Source organism: Pogona vitticeps, chromosome 4, assembly GCF_051106095.1.
Source record: "Pogona vitticeps strain Pit_001003342236 chromosome 4, PviZW2.1, whole genome shotgun sequence".
Lineage (NCBI taxonomy): Eukaryota > Metazoa > Chordata > Lepidosauria > Squamata > Agamidae > Pogona > Pogona vitticeps.
Window position 1 is genome coordinate 116,897,398 of NC_135786.1, and position 18,701 is coordinate 116,916,098.

Here is an 18,701-nt window from a genome sequence, read left to right on the forward strand (position 1 = left end):
TAAAGAGTGAAACAAGTTATTACTAATCTACCGAAAACTTTAAATTCTTTAAAGAACCTGTTTAAGTGAACTGTATCCAATAAACCTGTTTTTGTTAAACTTTACGCTCAGCATGGACCTCAGTCTTTCTAATTGAACATTGTTGACAGAGATCAACTGGTGGCAGCATTAAAGGAGAGAATGTGTCGTGGGCTTCAGGCTAGTGAAATAATCTGGGCACACGCAAGGGGCATGTCACACTCTCTTAGGGCTCATCCATATTGGATGAGTTGTCCTGGGGTTACTCTGACTCCTTCTGGTATTTTTTGCTGCACATTTGAATAGATCTATCCAGTATTTCCATTTGCATGTGGTGAGGGTATTTATTCCTGGCTGGGATCAGTGGATCCTCGTAGTACTGCCTGTTCGCACAGATCCAGATCCACTCCGTTAGCTCTCATTCCCAATGCAGATTGCCATTCCTTTTGCCTGTCTTCTCCCCAGTTTCTTCACTTTCTTTTCTCTTAAAAATAATAAAGTAAGAGAATACAGGAAAAGCTGATATTTTATTTTACCTTTCTCCACCTATTTCAGTCTCCTTTCATTTCTCTCCTTATTTGACCTTCCCATAGCATTCAAAACTTCATCTTGTCATCACAATGCTCTCTTATTTTTATTTTAAAATGTTTCACAATGGTGCAAAAAACACAACATGCATGTGTTTCAAAAATTAGCAGTTCGAACACCTGGTAGGCTAATTCCAATTACCCACAAGGTGGGAGAAAAAGAGAACACCCACTACAAAAGGACTTTTAATTATTCTGCAGAATAAAGCAATACACATGGGTTAATACTCAAACAATGTTCTTGGAGTTTACAGATGTGTGCTTACATTTATATACCCTACTATCACACATCACTGACTTTATCTGCATCTTGCAAGTACAGCTGACTTCTGGTGAAGCTAGCTTTAACCCTAGCAGACCTTTGCCCTATTTTTTTAAAAGTTTCATATTATAGGGTTAGGTTTAGGGATGGGGACAGGGGATATGGGATTAAACAGAGGCTGTAAATCAACATGAACATTTTACAATATTCATTCTTATCTATTACATTTCAAAGATACATAACTAATTTATAATAGATATTCTAATTCTAAATTGATCTTAGGCTTTCAGTTATCAAATGTTAATTTACAGTCTATTTCTAAGTCAATCATAAAATTTATACCAACAGTCTTCATGATCTGTCTTTCTTGTTGAGTCTAGCCATTCTGATAGTTTATCCATCTCTGCCATATCCAGGATTTTTGCTATCAACTCATATTGAGATGGATTCTCTGGGTCTTTCCAATGTTTAGCAAAAAGAATTCTTGCAACCGTCAAGATATGGATAACTAAATATTTTTTCCATTAAGTCTGTTAAATCTGGGATTATATTTAGAATAAAAAATTCAGGGGTTACAGTTATCAGAATCTCTATAACCTCATGCAAAAGCATTTCAACCCTTTCCCTATTTATTTATTTATTTATTTATTTATTTATTTATTTATTTATTTATTTATTTATTTATTTATTTATTTATTTATTTATTTATTTATTTATTTATTTAACTTATATGCCGCCCACACTACCCGAAGGTCTCTGGGCGGCTTACAGCATTTAAAATACAATAATACAAATACAATACAATACAATACAATTTTGGGCTTTCCCACATGACCATCACATACGCTAAAAAGAACCTTCTTTTTGTTTACATCTCCAACAGAGATTTGAAATTTTAACATCCATTTTGGATAATTTTGGGGGAGTTATATACCATCTATAAAACATTTGTATATGCTTTCTTTAAAAGCTACTGACTTAGTGAGTTTTATCTTGTTTTTCCATATTTGTTCTCACTGACCCAAACTTACCTTGTGCCCAATATTCTGTGCCCACCTTATCATACATTCTTTAACTACTTCCTCCTGGGTATCAAAATCTAATAAAAATTATATAATGCTTTAATATTCTTGTATTTGATATCCAGGAGAACTCACTCAAAAGGAGTATTGTCTACATAAAAACCTTGCTGCTTATCTTCACTATATCTTGAAATCAACTGAGAGTATGGCCACCAATCTATATCAAATCCCTGCATCATTAGTTCAGCTTTGTTTTTTAATGTCCCATCTGGTTTTAGTGCTTCTCTATACCTTAAGATTTTCTTGTTTTCTCTCAACATGGTATTTTGACATACATCTGTCTTTGAATTTTAGTCTAAGACCATAATAAAGATTTTCTCGAAAAATGGTTATTGAATTGTTTAAAATCATCCACTCTACTGTACCAAAGAAAGGCATGCCACCCCCATTTCAAATCATGACCTTCTAATTTTAACAGTCTTTGATTTTCCAATAAAATCCAATCTTTGATCCACTTTAATGAGGCAGCCCTATAGTATTACACCCCATTTGGAAGACCCATTCCTCCTCTCTGCATCCTGTCCTGAAGTGACTTTAATTTTATCCTTGGTTTCTTTCCTTGCCAAACAGACACAAGAACAACTTTCTGCTTAGCTTTTCTTCACTTTTAGCTTTTAAAATCACCTCAGATCTATCCTGACTTAGGCTTCTACTCCATTCACTACTGCTCTTAACCCTCAGAGCTTCAGATTTTGAGATGGCCATTTGGTCTTGTAAATCCTGAGGTAAATGATTTCTCTTGAGTAGGTATTTTGCTTATCTTAGGATTCCCCAGATCTGGGTTTAGAAGTCCTGAAACTAAGTCTTCCACAAGACTCTTAACGCAGTGGTCCCCAACCTTGGGCCTACAGATGTTCTTAGACTACAGCTCCCAGAAGCCTTCACCACCTCTGCTGGCCAGGATTTCTGGGAGTTGAAGTCCAAGAACATCTGTAGGCCCAAGGTTGGGGACCACTGCTCTAATGGGTAACCACTTCTTACCACAGATCCTAACCCCTCCTACCTAGGAACACCTTCAAACTCAAGCCAATTCAATTTTTCACTGGATTCTTTCGTATCCCAGCACTGTGCCACCAATTTGTCATGTTCCCACACGCCCCTTGGTTGTTTCACCAATCAAAGGGCGCAAGCTACGTGTCATGTCGCTGCCACCAGTTGATTACATCAGCATTGTTTGTTGATAAAGATAGAGGTCCAGGCAATGTGTCATTTTAAAAAGAAAGCAAATCAAATCAAAGCGTGCTGCTTATATACCGCCCCATAGCGCTTCAAGCACTCTCTGGGTGGTTTACAATTTAATTATGCAGGCTACACATTGCCCCCCCAGCGAGCTGGGTACTCATTTTACCGACCTCGGAAGGATGGAAGGCTGAGTCAACCTTGAGCCGGCTACCTGGGATTTGAACCCCAGGTCGTGAGCACAGTTTTAGCTGCAGTACAGCGATTTAACCACTGCGCCACGAGAACCAAATAGAAGTTGTTTATTATTACAGGTAATGAAGGTACATCCAATGTCTTTAACTCTTAACAAAATAGTGTATCCTTCTTCATACACTTTCAACCGCCAACTCTCTCTCTACTCCAAACTCCCCAAACTCCCCAAATCATCCAGTCCTCCAATCTCTAACCTCCAATCTCCAAAAAGCCACTGGCAATGGTGCGGCTAAAAAATATTGTAAATAAATAAATAAATAAATAAATAAAAACACAAATCTAACTCTCTCCTCCCCCTGCAGAGACTCTTATATCTCGCAACTCCGCCTCTCCAGCACTCTCATTAGTCCACACAGACAGCAGATTAATATTCATGACCTGGGCAGATGCCACACCAAAGTATTCGTGTACCTGAATGAAGTTTCAGAATATACTGCAGCACTTTCTGTCTGCCAGAGTGACAGGAGGGTTACATGTATCAAAGGCTCTCCAATACATATGACCTCAAAACAGAAAGTTAGCATAAGAGGCAAAGGACTAAGTTAGAATTTCTCTAGATAACGCTTGAGTGTTCTGCTTGCAGAGTGTATGTTTTCTGTGGTGAGGCATTCAAAAGTGGTAGCACTTGCTTTGTAGACTGACGTGGTTAAAAGAGCCCTTTATCTATGTCCTACCTAGTGAGAGAGAAAGCAGTGTAGGGGATTAAGAGTATTTTGGGATTGTTGGACCAGAACTAGAATGTTTTACTATTTTTTTTAAAGACCATACTAGCTATTACAGGAAGATTGGCACTGTTTTCCTTAATTTTCTGTTTTAACTGAGAAATTTGGCTAGAGCAGGGGCAGGCAGAGAGAAGTTTCCCAACTTAGTCACCTCTGTTCATTTTCCAGGTCAGTTTCACAGAGTTTGGGAGATTTCTTAAACATTCTTTAATTGTAATGTTAAAAGTAAAGAATCTTTAAGATAGAACTTAGTTTGTTGACTGACTTGTTCCCCCTCTACTCCAGGGTGGCATCTGAGGATCTATTTAAGAAGATTCAGCAGTGGATCCTGACAACTACTAGTGGTTCTGAACAAGAAATTGTTCAACTTACTGAGGAAGTACGTGTGACGTTTTCACTCATACACTTAATGGGAGAGACATGCTTGTTTCTGATATAAAATTGGAAGCAAACATGAGGTTTGACACCTTTTCAGGTGTTAGAGTAAGAATTACAGTACTTGTCACAAGAGAAGTTTCTTACCCTTAGTAGTGTTTCTCTGCAAACCATTGTACTGAATGAGTCTCATTAGTGGAAGCATCTCAGAGAATTGAGTGATTCAGATAGAGGGGCAATAAGTAGTTACCCAGGGCAAATGTACATTATGCCTTTTTTGTATATTGGAGCCAGATTGAAATACTCTGGCTCATATTCTGACACAGCCCTAAGGCAATATTGTCCAGAATTATTCCTTACTGGAAGCTGTTTCTGAGCTGATTAGCAAGGCTAGGGTGGAATTATGTTTGAAACAGCAGGAAGCTTCCTCTTTGGGTGGCTTCTCTGGGCACACAGTGTTCTTTAATTAGCATTTTTCATATTTACTGATATGTAGCAGCATGCACCCCATCATGCATTGCTGCCTTGTCGTGCCGAAGGGGCTTCAGTAATTCAGAGACGTTATGGGCTATGCTGTGCAGGGACACCTAAGACGGACAGGTCATAGTGGAGAGTTCGGACTAAACGCGATCCACCTGGAGCAGGAATCGGCAAGTCACTCCAGAATCTTTGCCAAGAAAACCCCATGAACAGGAACAAAAGGCTAAAAGATATGACACTGGAAGATGAGCCCCTCAGGTCGGAAGACGTCCGACATGCTACTGAGGAAGAGTGGAGGACAAGTACAAGTAGATCCAGAGCTAATGAAGTGGTTGGGCCAAAGCCAAAAGGATGCTCAGCTGTGGATGCGCCTGGAAGTGGAAGGAAAGTCCAATTCAGCAAAGAAAAATACTGCATAGGAACCTGGAATGTAAGATCTATGAACCTTGGTAAGCTGCATGTGGTCAAATAGGAGATTGCAAGAATAAACATTGACATCCTGGGCATCAGTGTACTAAAATGGATTGGAATGGGCGAATTCGATTCAGATGATTATCATATCTACTACTGTGGGCAAGAATCCCGTAGAAGAAATGGAGTAGCTCTCACAGTCAACAAAAGAGTAGGAAAAGCTGTACTGGGATACAATCTCAAAAATGATAGAATGATTTCAATACTAATCCAAAGCAGACCTTTCAACATCACAATAATCCAGGTTTTTGCACCAACCACCCATGCTGAAGAGGCTGAAATTGAACAATTCTATAAAGATTTACAACACCTTCTAAAACTGACACCAAAGAAAGATGTTCTTCTCATTCTAGGGGATTGGAATGCTAAAGTAGGGAGTCAAGAGATAAAAGGAACAACAGGGAAGTTTGGCCTTGGAATTCAACATGAAGAAGGGCAAAGGCTAATAGAGTTTTGTCAAGAGAACAAGCTGGCCATCACAAACACTCTTTTCCAACAACACAAGAGACGACTCTACACGTGGACATCACCAGATGGGCAATACCAAAATCAGATTGATTATATTCTCTGCAGCCAAAGATGGAGAAGCTCTATATAGTCAGCAAAAACAAGACCTGGAGCTGACTGTGGCTCTGATCATCAGCTGCTTATAGCAAAATGCAAGCTTGAACTGAAGAAAGTAGGAAAAACCACTGGGCTAGCCAGGTATAATCTAAAGCAAATCCCTTATGAATACAGAGTGGAAGTGAAGAACAGATTTAAGGAACTAGTTTTGGTGGACAGAGTGCCGGAAGAAGTATGGATAGAGGCTCGTAACATTGTACAGGAGGCAGCAACAAAACCATCCCAAAGAAAAAGAAATGCAAGAAAGCAAAGTGGCTGTCCAACGGGGCCTTACAAATAGCAGAGAAGAGAAGGAAAACAAAATGCAAGGGAGATAGGGAAAGTTACAGAAAATTGAATGCAGACTTCCAAAGAATAGCAAGGAGAGACAAGAGGGCCTCCTTTAATGAACAGTGCTAAGAAATCAAGGAAAAAAACAGAAAGGGAAAAACAGGAGATCTGTTCAAAAAAATTGGAGATATTAAAGGAACCTTTTGTGCAAAGCTGGACATGATAAAGGACAAAAATGGTAGGGACCTAACAGAAGCAGAAGACATCAAGAAGAGGTGGCAAGAATACACAGAGGAATTATACCAGAAAGATTTAGATATCCCAGACAACCCAGATAGTGTGGTTGCTGACATCCTGGAGAGTGAAGTCAAGTGGACCTTAGAAAGCATGGCTAACAACAAGGTCAGTGGAGCTAATGGCATTCCAGTCGAACTATTTAAAATCTTAAAAGATGATGCTATAAAGGTGCTAAACTCAATATGCCAGCAAGTTTGGAAATCTCAGCAGTGGCCATGCCCCTCTGAGGGGCAGTTACTTCCCAATCCCAGAGAAGGGCAGTGCCAAAGAATGCTCCAACTACCATACAATTGCACTCATTTCACACGCTAGCAAGATTATGCTCAAAATCCTACAAGGTAGGTTTCAGCAGTATGTGGACCGAGAACTCCAAGAAGTACAAAGCTGGATTTCGAAGGGGCAGAGGAACTAGAGACCAAATTGCTAACATGCACTGGATTATGGAGAAAGCCAGAGAGTTCCAGAAAAACATCTGTTTCATTGATTATGCAAAAACCTTTGACTGTGTGGACCACAACAAACTATGGCAAGTCCTTAAAGAAATGGGAGTGCCTGACCACCTTATCTATCTCCTGAGAAACAGTTAGAACTGGATATGGAACATCATGTGATAGGCCGGACTGGATGAATCCCAAGACGGAATTAAGATTGTCGGAAGAAATATCAACAACCTCAGATATGCAAATGATACCACTCTGATGGCAGAAAGTGAGGAGGAATTAAAGAACCTCTTAATGAGGGTGAAAGAGGAGAGTGCAAAAAATGGTCTGAAGCTCAGTATGAAAAAAACTAAGATCATAGCAACTGGTCCCATCACCTCCTGGCAAGTAGAAGGGGAAGATATGGAGGCAGTGACAGATTTTACCTTCTTGGGCTCCATGATCACTGCATTTTGAAGGAAATCCACCCCGAGTTCTCACTGGAAGGACAGATCCTGAAGCTGAGTCTCCAATACTTTGGCCATCTCATGGGAAGAGAAGACTCCCTGGAAAAGACTCTGATATTGGGAAAGTGTGAAAGCAAGAGAAGGGGATGACAGAGGATGAGATGGTTGGACAGTGTCACCGAAGCTACCAACATGAATTTGACCAAACTCTGGGAGGCAGTGGTAGACGGGAGGGCCTGGCGTGCTCTGGTCCATGGGGTCACGAAGAGTCAAAAAGGACTTAACTACTAAACAACAACAAGCAGCATGCAATTTAGGAATGATGAACAGCTTACCTTTGGAGAGGTAAATAGTTCAAGACCCATTGAACTATTTACCTCTGCAAAGCATCAGCACTGCTTCATACACAACAGCTGAAATCCAGTAATAAGTCACAAATGAAGTAGGCCTACTGAATGAATAGGACTTATGGAGGAGTTTACCCATTTGCTATCTGTTGATTCAGTGGGCTTTTTCACCTTGTGTCATGCTACTGGATTTCAGCCTTTTTTTAACTCAAAGCTGTGAGTGCTTGTCACCAATTTATATCCTGCTTTAGCTCATGGCAAAACTCTGTTCAGTTAAAGAAGGAATGGTACTCCAGCTGAATGTCTCTGTTGACATGAGTCATGACTGAGTGCCACACCTGCTTTTTGAGCAAGATTCAGGGGATGATAATAGTTTAAGGCTGTGATCCAGTTGATTGTTATTATGATCTACAACTTGAGAACCTGAGATATGGCCAGATCCGTAGGGACACAACAATTTTTTTGAGAGGGAAGGGGTGCAGGAAATGGGGACTAAAGGAGAACGTGTTTAAATGATTCTTGTAAAAGTTGACATAATATAAAAGACTAAAAACATAACAGTGGGTTTATCTGCAGACTAGGAGTAAAGGCAGGACTTAGTCTGGAAAGCTGAAGGCCAATTTTTTAAGGCAATCCTCTCCTACGTTCCTCTACATCAAGTGTTCTTGGACTACAGCTCCCAGAAATCCTGGAGAGCACAGGTAGTAGTGAAGGTTTCTGGGAGTTTTAGTCAAAGAATACCTGAGGACTCAAGGCTGGGAACCACTGTCCTAGAGGATGCCTAGGGTTATAGGGGAAAAAAATGTTTTCGACCATGTCTAGATACTGACTTGTACTCAGGACCTATCCAAATGCATAATTATTCAGAAATAAGAAGGAAATCAACAGGAAGTACTCCCATATAAATCTCCATCACCTCTTGGCATGAGTTTTTACTATACTTTGAACATCATTATCTCTTGTTTTATATTTTCTGCAGTTGACTGACTTCCATAATGTTCTTAGCAAATGGATGGTGAACCTACTAATTCATCTGGTGCCAGAGTATACTTGTCACAATACTCTCCCTTTGAGTGACGTGGAAGCAGTGAGGCAGGCAGAGCAAAAAATGTTGAACATTTTCAATCTGGAAACCGAGGCCACAGGACTGGCTGCAAAGCTGAGCAAGTTCTCCTGTTACATAGTCAGGTCTGATTCATTCTTCTGAATCTCATGTACTTTAGCAGATCGTTTTCTTAATGTCTTCTTATCTGGCTTGGAAAAAGCCTATGGCGGAAAATCTGTGTACCAGTAACCTAGGAGAAGCTCAGGAACTAAGCAGAGTAAGATACATCTAGTGCCCTCTGGTTCTGAGGTACCATATAGTAAATACTGCAGCATCTTCTGAAGCCCTGGTAATTAGCACACTTAATAGCATAAATTTCTGAGGGAGGAAGGGGCGGAGCTAGAAATTCTGGCTCCCCAGAATTCTGCTGCATGCCGTGAATCCAGGCTCCCCCCAAGAATTTGGGGGGGACAGGGAGGGCCAGGAGCGGCCACCCTGAGTTGCAGGAGAGCTGAGATTGCCTGGGGTGGTGGTGGAAGGCAACCACTCCTCGGGTCATCCTTTCTCCAGACAGAGGATTCCTCCGACGCCATTTTCTAATGTCGTCTTAGCTGTGAAGCTCCATGGGCAGGAGGGAAGCATGAAGATTTACAAATGACTGCATGAACAGGGACTAATTGATTTCAACATGGCTTCAGTAAGTACAAAATAAACTTAAGTGGATGATTTTAAAGAAGATAGTGTAATATTGGAAGCGGCTAACAAGCTTTAAACCCAGACATATCAGTAATTTAGTACTACGTCACATCACGCCTGAAACAGAAACTGGAAACTGATAAAGACACAGACACACACACAGACTTGTTCCTCTTATCCCCTGTCCTCGGATGCATGGAATAATTTTTATAATAGAAAATAAGATGTTTAAGGAGGCGAGATCCTGCGAGAGGTGGATTTTAACCTAACGAAGTTTTATTATGACTGAATCTACAATTGAAGCTATCTGGTGAAAGTTAAAGTCTGGGCTAGCATAATAAATCAGCAGCTCTACTGAGGATCTGACTTTTATTACTTAAGTATTTTATGGCTCCCGACTGGAAGAAGTAAACAAGCTGTTTTGGTGGCTATTCTCTTCACGATAGGGAATGTTTCTGTATGTGAGATGTATATTTTGAAACCAGACAGCATATTTTGCCCATCATCTTCTCAACAAAGATGGATTCAACAGAAAACCTGATAAACGCTTTACAGAATATGCAAATTAATATTTTGAACCATCTTACAACCCAGTTTTCTGAACTTCAGACATTGATTTCAGACATGAAGGGAATGGTAGAGCTTTGGGAGATGCCAGACCAGCGCATTGAAGCAGCACGAGAGAGAGACTTTATTTGTTTCTAGAATGGAGGGGGAAACCCTCAAGAAGGGAGTTAGAAAAATTAATTTGTATTGTGAGAGAGAGGAGCAGGTGGATGAAAAAGAGATGTGTTTTAAGCTGATGGGTGAATATTTAAAACAGGGAAGTGGAAAGGCGAGGCTGAAAGGGGAAAGAAATACTGATTACAGACCAGACATTGATTGGCTTCAAAGGCAGAACATGACTGATGGAAAAAATCCACCAAACCAGAGAGAAAATAGTCTAAAACAGTTCTACAGATGGCATTTTAAAACTAGTAAAAAAGATGCAATTTAACTTTAGGTTAATAATGCTATAAGAGATCTGGAATCCCTGTCCTGTGCATAGAGTTAAGATTTATAAACTAAAAAAGGGGGAATGTTACTTGATGAATATAACAATAGAAATTTTGAAATTGAGAATTTTTAACTATATAATCTGAAATATCTATGATGAATACAACATTAGAAGCTGTTGACTGTAGAGCTTTTACTTAGAGATACATAATATGTGATGAATATAGCAACAAAAATTATAGATTGAGGGGCACACATGTATCCATAAAATAGATGTGTATTCACGAAGGCTTTCACGGCCGGGATCTAATGGTTGTTGTGGGTTTTTCAGGCTTCTTGGCCGTGTTCTGAAAGTGGTTCTTCCTGACGTTTCGCCAGTCTCTGTGGCCGGCATCTTCAGAGGACAGCAAACTGTGCTCTGGGTAGGCTTGAGAGTGGGTGGAGTATTTATGGCTGTGAGAAGGCTAGTTTGTGAGATCGGCTATTGTCCTGATCAGGAGATGGTTGATTAGTGTGTTTTGTTGTGGCTGTATTGTTTTGATAAGGAGGGGAGATTATCTGTCCCTGTGGTTGATGGGTGTCATTAGCTGTTTTTTTGTGTGCAGTAATCCCTTGACCTTGTGGCTGGGTGGAGTTTCTTGACCTTTTGCACTCTGTGTTTTTGAGAGCTGGGAGCCAGGTTGTGTATTTTATCTCCCTGTCTGTTCATCTTTATGCGGAACATATCCTACCAAAAACGGATGAAATTCAGATGAAAATTGATGGAAGCAACATCAGTAATTTAAGATACCATATTACTGGCAGAAAGCAGCAATGGCATGAAACAACTTTTAGTGAAAGTGAAAGAAGATAATGCAACAGTAGTGCTGCAGTTGAACATTAAGAAGACAGAAAAGTATAACTACAGAAGAAGTATGTAACTTTAGCATTGACAGTGAAGAAACTGAAACTTTTAAAGATTTTCAATACCTTGGTTCAGTCATAAATCCAAATGGGAAGTGAAGTCAAGAAATCAGCAGAAGACTGAGGCTTAGAAGGGCAACTATGAGAGAACTAGAAAACATCATGTGTAAGTCCAAGATAATCTACACTATTGTATTCCCTGTCACTATGAATGTAAAAGCTGGACAGCAAAGGAGACTGATAGGAAAAAATTGATTCATTCTAAATATGTTAATAAACAAGGGGTTTATGGATTCAATGGACCAGGAGAAAGACAAATAAATGGCCTAGATCAAATCAAGCTTGAACTCTTCCTACATGCAAAAATGACAAGACTAAGGCTGTCATATTGTACATAATGAGAAAATAAGACTCACTGGAAAATACAGTCTTTCTGGGAAAAGTTGAAAGCAGCAAGAAAAAAGGAAGACCAACATACGAGATGGATTGATACAATAAAGGAAGCCATGGCCTTCAGCTTTCCAGAGCTGAGAAGGGCTATTAATGATAGGACAATCTGGAGGTCACTCATTTATAGGTCACCATGAGACCAAAGTGATTTGACAGCACATAACAGCAGCAATCTGTTGGAATAGGTCATCCTCTCATCTCACATGTGAAGCTGAGACTGAAAGACAAAGGGTTGTTTAAGGTTGCCTGAACACACTTGTCTGGTTTGAAATCACAAATATTTTCCTAGCTTACAGAAAATATAGGTTTTCTGATCTATCACTGTCTTACACTTAGCAATCAAGCAAACATTGTAGCACAACCAGAAGGGAAACGGTTCACTCAGATGAATATGGTATTGTGATTATTTACATGATTTTAGGTTGGTGATGTTAACTTATTAATGTTTCCTCAGCTGTTGCAAGGAAATAGTTGCCTCAATAACTCGCAAGAAAATGGCTACTTTTGAACCAGATGCAGACCATGAACTGAAACAATTGGAGAAAATCAAGGTAAGTAAGACCTGATGCATTTGCCAGATACTCCTTTTTAAAAATAAATTAAAAAAAAACAGTTTGACATCTTACATGAATTTTAACATGGAGAAATGTTTATATATCAGAGTTATATCTAGCCCCATGGAATCAGTAAAACATGATGGACATTAAAAAACAGGTGATGTTTTGACTACTGTTTCTCAGATGGACATCCATTGTTAACTTACAGGATGATCACCCAAGCATATAGCTTGCATTTTGAACTGCTTGTGGCATGGTCTGATGCAAGCCATTTCCTGGCAGTCATACAATGTACAGGAAATAGTGCTCCAGGCAATTTCTGATCTGTGCTCAAGCTGGACCAAAAAGGTCCAGTAGTGGGGCTACTACTTTGTGGAGCCAAGCTGGAACAATTCCCTGAAGGGTGGCTTTAAGTGAAATTGTATCTGGTAAAGCAACCCTTTCCAGTGCATTCGCGAAGGCTTTCATGGCCAGGATCTGATGGTTGTTGTGGTTTTTCGGGCTCTTTGGCCCTGTTATGAAGGTTGTTCTTCCTGACGTTTTGGCAGTCTCTGTGGCCGGCATCTTCAGAGGACTGGAGTAGGAACAGAGCATGGACAGACTTCCTACTTCTGTTCCTCTGAAGATGCCGGCCACAGAGACTGGCGAAACGTCAGGAAGATCAACCTTCAGAAGATGGCCAAAGAGCCCAAAAAATCCACAACAACCTTTTCAGTGCCATCAGACTTGCTTCTTTTTAACAACTAATTAGTTACCAATAGAGCCAGAACTCCGCTTCCAGCTGTCTCATTATTGTCTGAGGCACAGAGGATGAATCATGTCATATTCTTCCTTCACCATGGAAAAGTGGAATTTACTGCCCGCTTCATAAGTTCTTCAAGTTATTTTCCCATCTTGATTCTCCTTTTTCTTTTTTGAGAATGCTATTACATTTTGTTACTGTTATTTTAACATTTTATGCCTTTTATGCTTGTTTCTTTGTACTTGCATGAGATGCCAAATACTAGTTTATGATTGGTTTAATCTGTGTTCTTGCCTATAGCCTGTTTGGCTACAAAGCAATAAAGTTATCTGTATTCTTCCTGTACCATTTAGTCAGAACATCCTCCTCAGAGCTTAGCCATTTGTTTTTATTTTAGAAATAAGTTTTAAAAACATTGCCTCTGGACATTAGCTCATCTTATATGCACCAGTCTATCATATAACTGATAACCCATTGGTTTTCAGCTGTTTGCCTCTATTTTTTTTAAAGAAATTTGTTCCTTGTTATAATTATGATATTATTATAAAGAAACAAATTGCAATATGTGTTAAAAATCATTGATTTGTTTAATATTCATCCCTTCATATTCATCAATTCCAAATACCCTGATGAATACGAAGGGACAAATATTTCTCCATTTTTATTCTTCCCTCATATGTAGAGTGGGAAGGCTAGCCTTCTTACTCTGCCTATGGGTCCGCTGAACAGCTGATCAGTTGGCTGATAGGCAGACAGCACCCCCACAGCCTACCCCCACCCTCTTTCCCTCCCTACTTTGGCTGCCACCTCCTGTGCCACTGCCGCCCATGCTGCCACAGCCTCTGCTGCCATCCTAACAAAGAACAGCCTGCCATAAGGGAAACAGGGCTGCCCTTTGCAAAGATGGCAACTGCGGCTTCCCTTAGGTCAGGGAAGCCACAGCCGCCATCTTTGCAAAGGGTGGCCTGGAGTCCCTTATTGCAGGTTGTGGTGGCGCAGGCTATGGCGGCACAGGTTGTGATGGATGCCAATAGAGGCTGTGGGATCAGGTGGGTGGTGGGCAGCAGCAGCACAGGCAGTGGTGTGGGCGGCAGCAGCATCACGGGCGGTGGGCATGGACAATGGTGGCCAAGGTAGGGAAGTGATGGGGCAGTGGGAAGTGGGCAGGGAGGCAGGTTGTGGGGGGCAGGATGCTCAGCAATTTAGACAGCCTCAGGCTGTCTAAAAAAACCCTGACAAACCAACAAACCAATTCATGACTTGACACTTCGCGGGCAGGTAATTTGTGGTTTGTGATTCATCCACAAACCAGGACAAACTGCTATTTTGACAGTTCGTCTCCATCTTTGTTACTAATTACTTTTTCAGATAAAATCATTGCTATTAATTTTAACACTGTTATGCATCATTATAGCATCCAAATAACTACCATAGCTATAAAAGAGTCTTAAAAGATTATATTTTCACTACAAGAGGAATAAAATTACCTCTTGTTCAGTTACAATTGCAGTGTTATGTAGTTATGTCTTTGTAACTGGGGAAATAAATTAATTACAAACAATGAAATATTTTTAACTATTTCTGACTTCTAAGTTTTTACATTTAACATGCATGCAGGATGAACGTGCTGGACCTTATGAGAATATTTTATCCCACACCTATGAGTGAATACAGTGATCTAGTTCCCAAAAAAGGATCCTGCTGAGTGCAACTCTCCACCAGTTTAGTAACACTGGACTTCCAGCTTGTTTGTTGCACATGTGCACAATGCTGCTGCAACAACCCCATTTTTGCTTGTGCAAGGAGGTGTTGGATGTAAGCTTGTCCGTTCTCCTAGAAGAATCAGACAGCTCGGGATAGAGAGGCTCCAGAGTTAGTGCACTCCTATTTGGGATGAGATGAGTCCTTGTCCCATCCAGGCAGTCTCACTACACTCCTTTCCCAAGTCCATTCCCAGTTAAAAACCATTGAGAAACCAAAATATAATCATGAGTCTCAGAGTCATGTAGATCTCTCAGTACTCAAGAAAATATTGGACTCAAGGTAGCTAGTTCCGTGGCCTATAAGAAATCAAATTAAGTATTGGTAGCAGATTGTGTCTGTTCAAGAGATCAAACATAAGATCTTTGGTATAATTGTTTAATTAGAAAAATAAAGATTTAAAAGAATTCAGTTTATGCAAAAGCAAAGCAATCAGAAACATTTCCATAACTAAACAGTTAGAAATCCAGCAAACTCCAGCTATAAAAATAAAATCAATAAAATCACTATCTAAGAAAAATTAGGAAAGCCATTGCCTCCCCTCTAGACTACTTTTAAAAACTACATCCTAATGAATTTCAGGTACTTCAAAGTCCATCTAAAAATCCATAGTCCATAAAAACCATACCAGTCCTTCTAGTAATCCATAAGGAAAAAGTCTCTCCTAAAATCCATAAGGCAAAAGTCTCTCTAGAAATCCATGAGTCGAAAAGCCCCTTAAAAATACATGAGGCGAAAAGTCCCTTCTCTCTCTCAGCAATCCCTTCTCTCTCCCAGCAATTTCCCCCCATGCTGGAAAACCCCCCTTCTTCTTCTCCCCTGTCGACAGCCAATCAGGAAGAAGAAAAAGTTGTCCTTCTCTGCCTTACTTTCTCATGGAACCCAGGTGCTGTTTACATACTTCTGCTGGAATGTTTAGACTTCAGTAGGCCCTCTGTCTCCTGGTTACCAGATAAGAACACTGGCCTCTGTGAAGAAAACAGCATCTAGGGACTTCTAGTAAAATGACACAGACTTAAGATGGATTCCTTTTGGCTACTTCCATGACTACAGATCCTATTTAGAAATTACCTTCTGGCTTATATGACCTATGTCATCCCATTGGATACCTCCTTACGGGAGTGAGGAACAAAGTTAAAACACTTGTGCAACTGTGCATTACATAAGCAGTTTGATGGAACAGGATTCTGGGCATTGCCTTTATTTTCATCTCTTTACATAATGTACAGATAAATCTATAACAACAAGCCTTTTCTTCTGTCTGCAAATTGATTGCCCAGAAGTATTTATATTCTAATTTAAATTAATTTAAATATCCTAATTTATGGTACTATTGTGAGTGTTAGAATTCATGGAGAAGCTGAATTGATTAGCTTGTAGCCCAATCTAAACAATTAGCCATCCTTAGTAATGTATAAATACCAGAAGGACTGAATCTAGGTTCTTATACAGGTAAATACATTTTTAAAATTCTGTCCTCTCCTAATGTGTTCAATGTCATCTGAAGAAATATCTGCCACAATTGTCACTACTTATACAGACTTCTAAATATTATGTCTCATGTCATTTGAAACCACACTAATGAATATGAATTAGTGTTACAGCATAAACTACTGGATTTTTCCGTGTATAAGACTATACTTTTCTCTAAAATCTTTAGAATAAAAATCGAGGGTCGTCTTATACACGGAAGCTTAGGAGAGAACAAAAACAAGTGGAAGGGAAAGCAGGGATCAAAGTGATCCTGCAGGGCTTTGATCCCTTCCCCCTACACTTGCTAAGTCCCACTTAAATTTCTTACTTTTGGGTTAGAAAAGTGGGGGGGCGTCTTATACACAGAAAAATACGGTAATAGGAAAGCAAGAGAACTGGGGTGGCTGAGGGAGAAAATTCTTAAAACTGTCTTTCTCTAGTATCATCCTAACCTCTCCTCAGTCTGGGTATGTAAGAGTCATCCTCACAGAAAATGACTCATATGACTCAATAAGAGAAATAGCACGGGCATCGGAGTCAGTGCTATTTAATTTAGAACTGGAGAAATGAACACAGTTGTAGATCTGTGTTGGAAATCAGTTACAGATCTCCACATTTCATAGCTTCCAAACGTGAAAGCAGTTGTTCTGTACAGCATGATTCTGTGTAAGAGCCTCTCTGGGAAAATACAAAGAGCAATGCATTTCTACTCCTACCTCATTTCTTTTTTCTTTTTAACTTTGTTTTTCTTTTTGATTGTTTTACATCTTTCTAGACTGAGTGCCTGGATTGGATTGAGACCTGTACTCTTCTGCTGTCTGGAATGAAGATGACCCCCACCAGCCTAATCAGCCAAGAAGAACTAGTCAGCTTGTTTGGATTAGAGGTACTGAAAGAATTGATTTTGGAGTCACACAGTAGGTGATTAGAATGTCGCTTTGCATTAAGACAATGACCAATATGTATCATTAACTTATCCCCCCCACCCCGGGAAATAGTAATTTCATTTTCTTAGATACTTGTTTGTACGAACCCTGTCAGTGAGGGCCAAGTGATACTTTAGTGGACATGGAGGACGTAGGCAATCCCCCATCTCCAAGGAGATTAAGGGGAAGCCGGAGAAGGAGAGATTTCAGAGTTTAGCCAGTCCTTATTAGCTAAGATGAGCCCAATTTCTCAGCCAGGCCCTGACTAACACTCCTTCCTCAAGTCCATCCCCTTGGTTAAGAAAAAGCAACAAACACAGACAATCCATGAGTTTACACTCAGGCAAATCTGGGCTCTATATGGTAGCAAATATACATGGCCAATTAGATAGGTTAGTCTGTTCAAGAAACCAATGCATGCAATTCCAAAACATTACTGCTTTATTAATACATATGGTTCAGAAAAGAATTCAGATTATAGTAAAGCATTTCAGTTAGAAACATTTTCATATCAAGGCTGACAGATCACCCCCATCACTCCAGCTATAAAAATAAAACAAGAAATGCATTCTAAACTAGGATAATGCATAAGCGTAGTCATTCTTACGTATCCTGAGACTTCACAGTCCATAGTCCAACAGGTAAGGTAAAATCCAGTTGTAATCCATTAGTCCATGTTGGCAAAAAGGCTCCATTCAAAAGTTATAATCCAATTTGGGAAAAAGCACATGTCTGTCCTTTCTCAGTCAAACTCCATCTTTTTCCAACTTCTCTCAACTTCCTTCTTCTTCCCAGGATGCCTCATAAGGAACACTCCCTCCTGGGTCTTGTTGTCCCGCCTAACTTTCTCATGGGAGCTTGAGTCGTTATCATGTTTTGTAGCAGAACTATTATGACTACCAGGAATGTAACTCTCTGGCTCTCCTTAGCAACTAGATAACCAGAGAACGAAGCTTCTCTGAAACAGCATGTAAAATTTTTCTACCACAGACACAGACATTAAATCAAGATGGATGCTATTGTGACAATCTTAGGACTACATTTCCCATTCTCGTAACACATAAAAACACAAATCATCACAGAGGACAGTTTTTTTTCTTCACCACAGTAATGCTCTTTCTCTGTTGCATTAAATACAATCCTACAGGCGTGGATGGCAGGCATAGAAGAACATCACTTCATTGCCTCCCTGTTCCTCATTATTCTATCTGTGGAACTCAGCTCTGAAATATTTTTCATGGTCATCCTAGAGAGTATGAGCTAATATTATCTGGTGTATCCACTGTGACCATCATCC

The 18,701-nt window shown here is 39.9% G+C and overlaps 1 protein-coding gene and 2 long non-coding RNA genes across 3 annotated transcripts in view; 1 reads left to right on the top strand and 2 right to left on the bottom strand.

Annotated features, from left to right (window-relative positions):
* Positions 1-18,377, bottom strand: part of LOC140706756 (uncharacterized) — an 82,100-nt gene extending 63,723 nt beyond the window's left edge. The window contains exon 1 of the long non-coding RNA XR_012086602.2: positions 18,012-18,377. This is a non-coding gene — a long non-coding RNA (uncharacterized LOC140706756). The remainder of the gene's footprint in view (positions 1-18,011) is intronic.
* Positions 1-18,701, bottom strand: part of LOC144588873 (uncharacterized) — a 550,407-nt gene that overhangs the window by 299,935 nt on the left and 231,771 nt on the right. The window lies entirely within an intron of this gene.
* Positions 1-18,701, top strand: part of AXDND1 (axonemal dynein light chain domain containing 1) — a 130,868-nt gene that overhangs the window by 88,249 nt on the left and 23,918 nt on the right. Inside the window, exons 17-20 of the mRNA XM_020789787.3 lie at positions 4,391-4,484; positions 8,835-9,043; positions 12,400-12,496; positions 17,254-17,364. Of these exons, the coding sequence (XP_020645446.3) occupies positions 4,391-4,484; positions 8,835-9,043; positions 12,400-12,496; positions 17,254-17,364 (511 nt within the window). The remainder of the gene's footprint in view (positions 1-4,390; positions 4,485-8,834; positions 9,044-12,399; positions 12,497-17,253; positions 17,365-18,701) is intronic.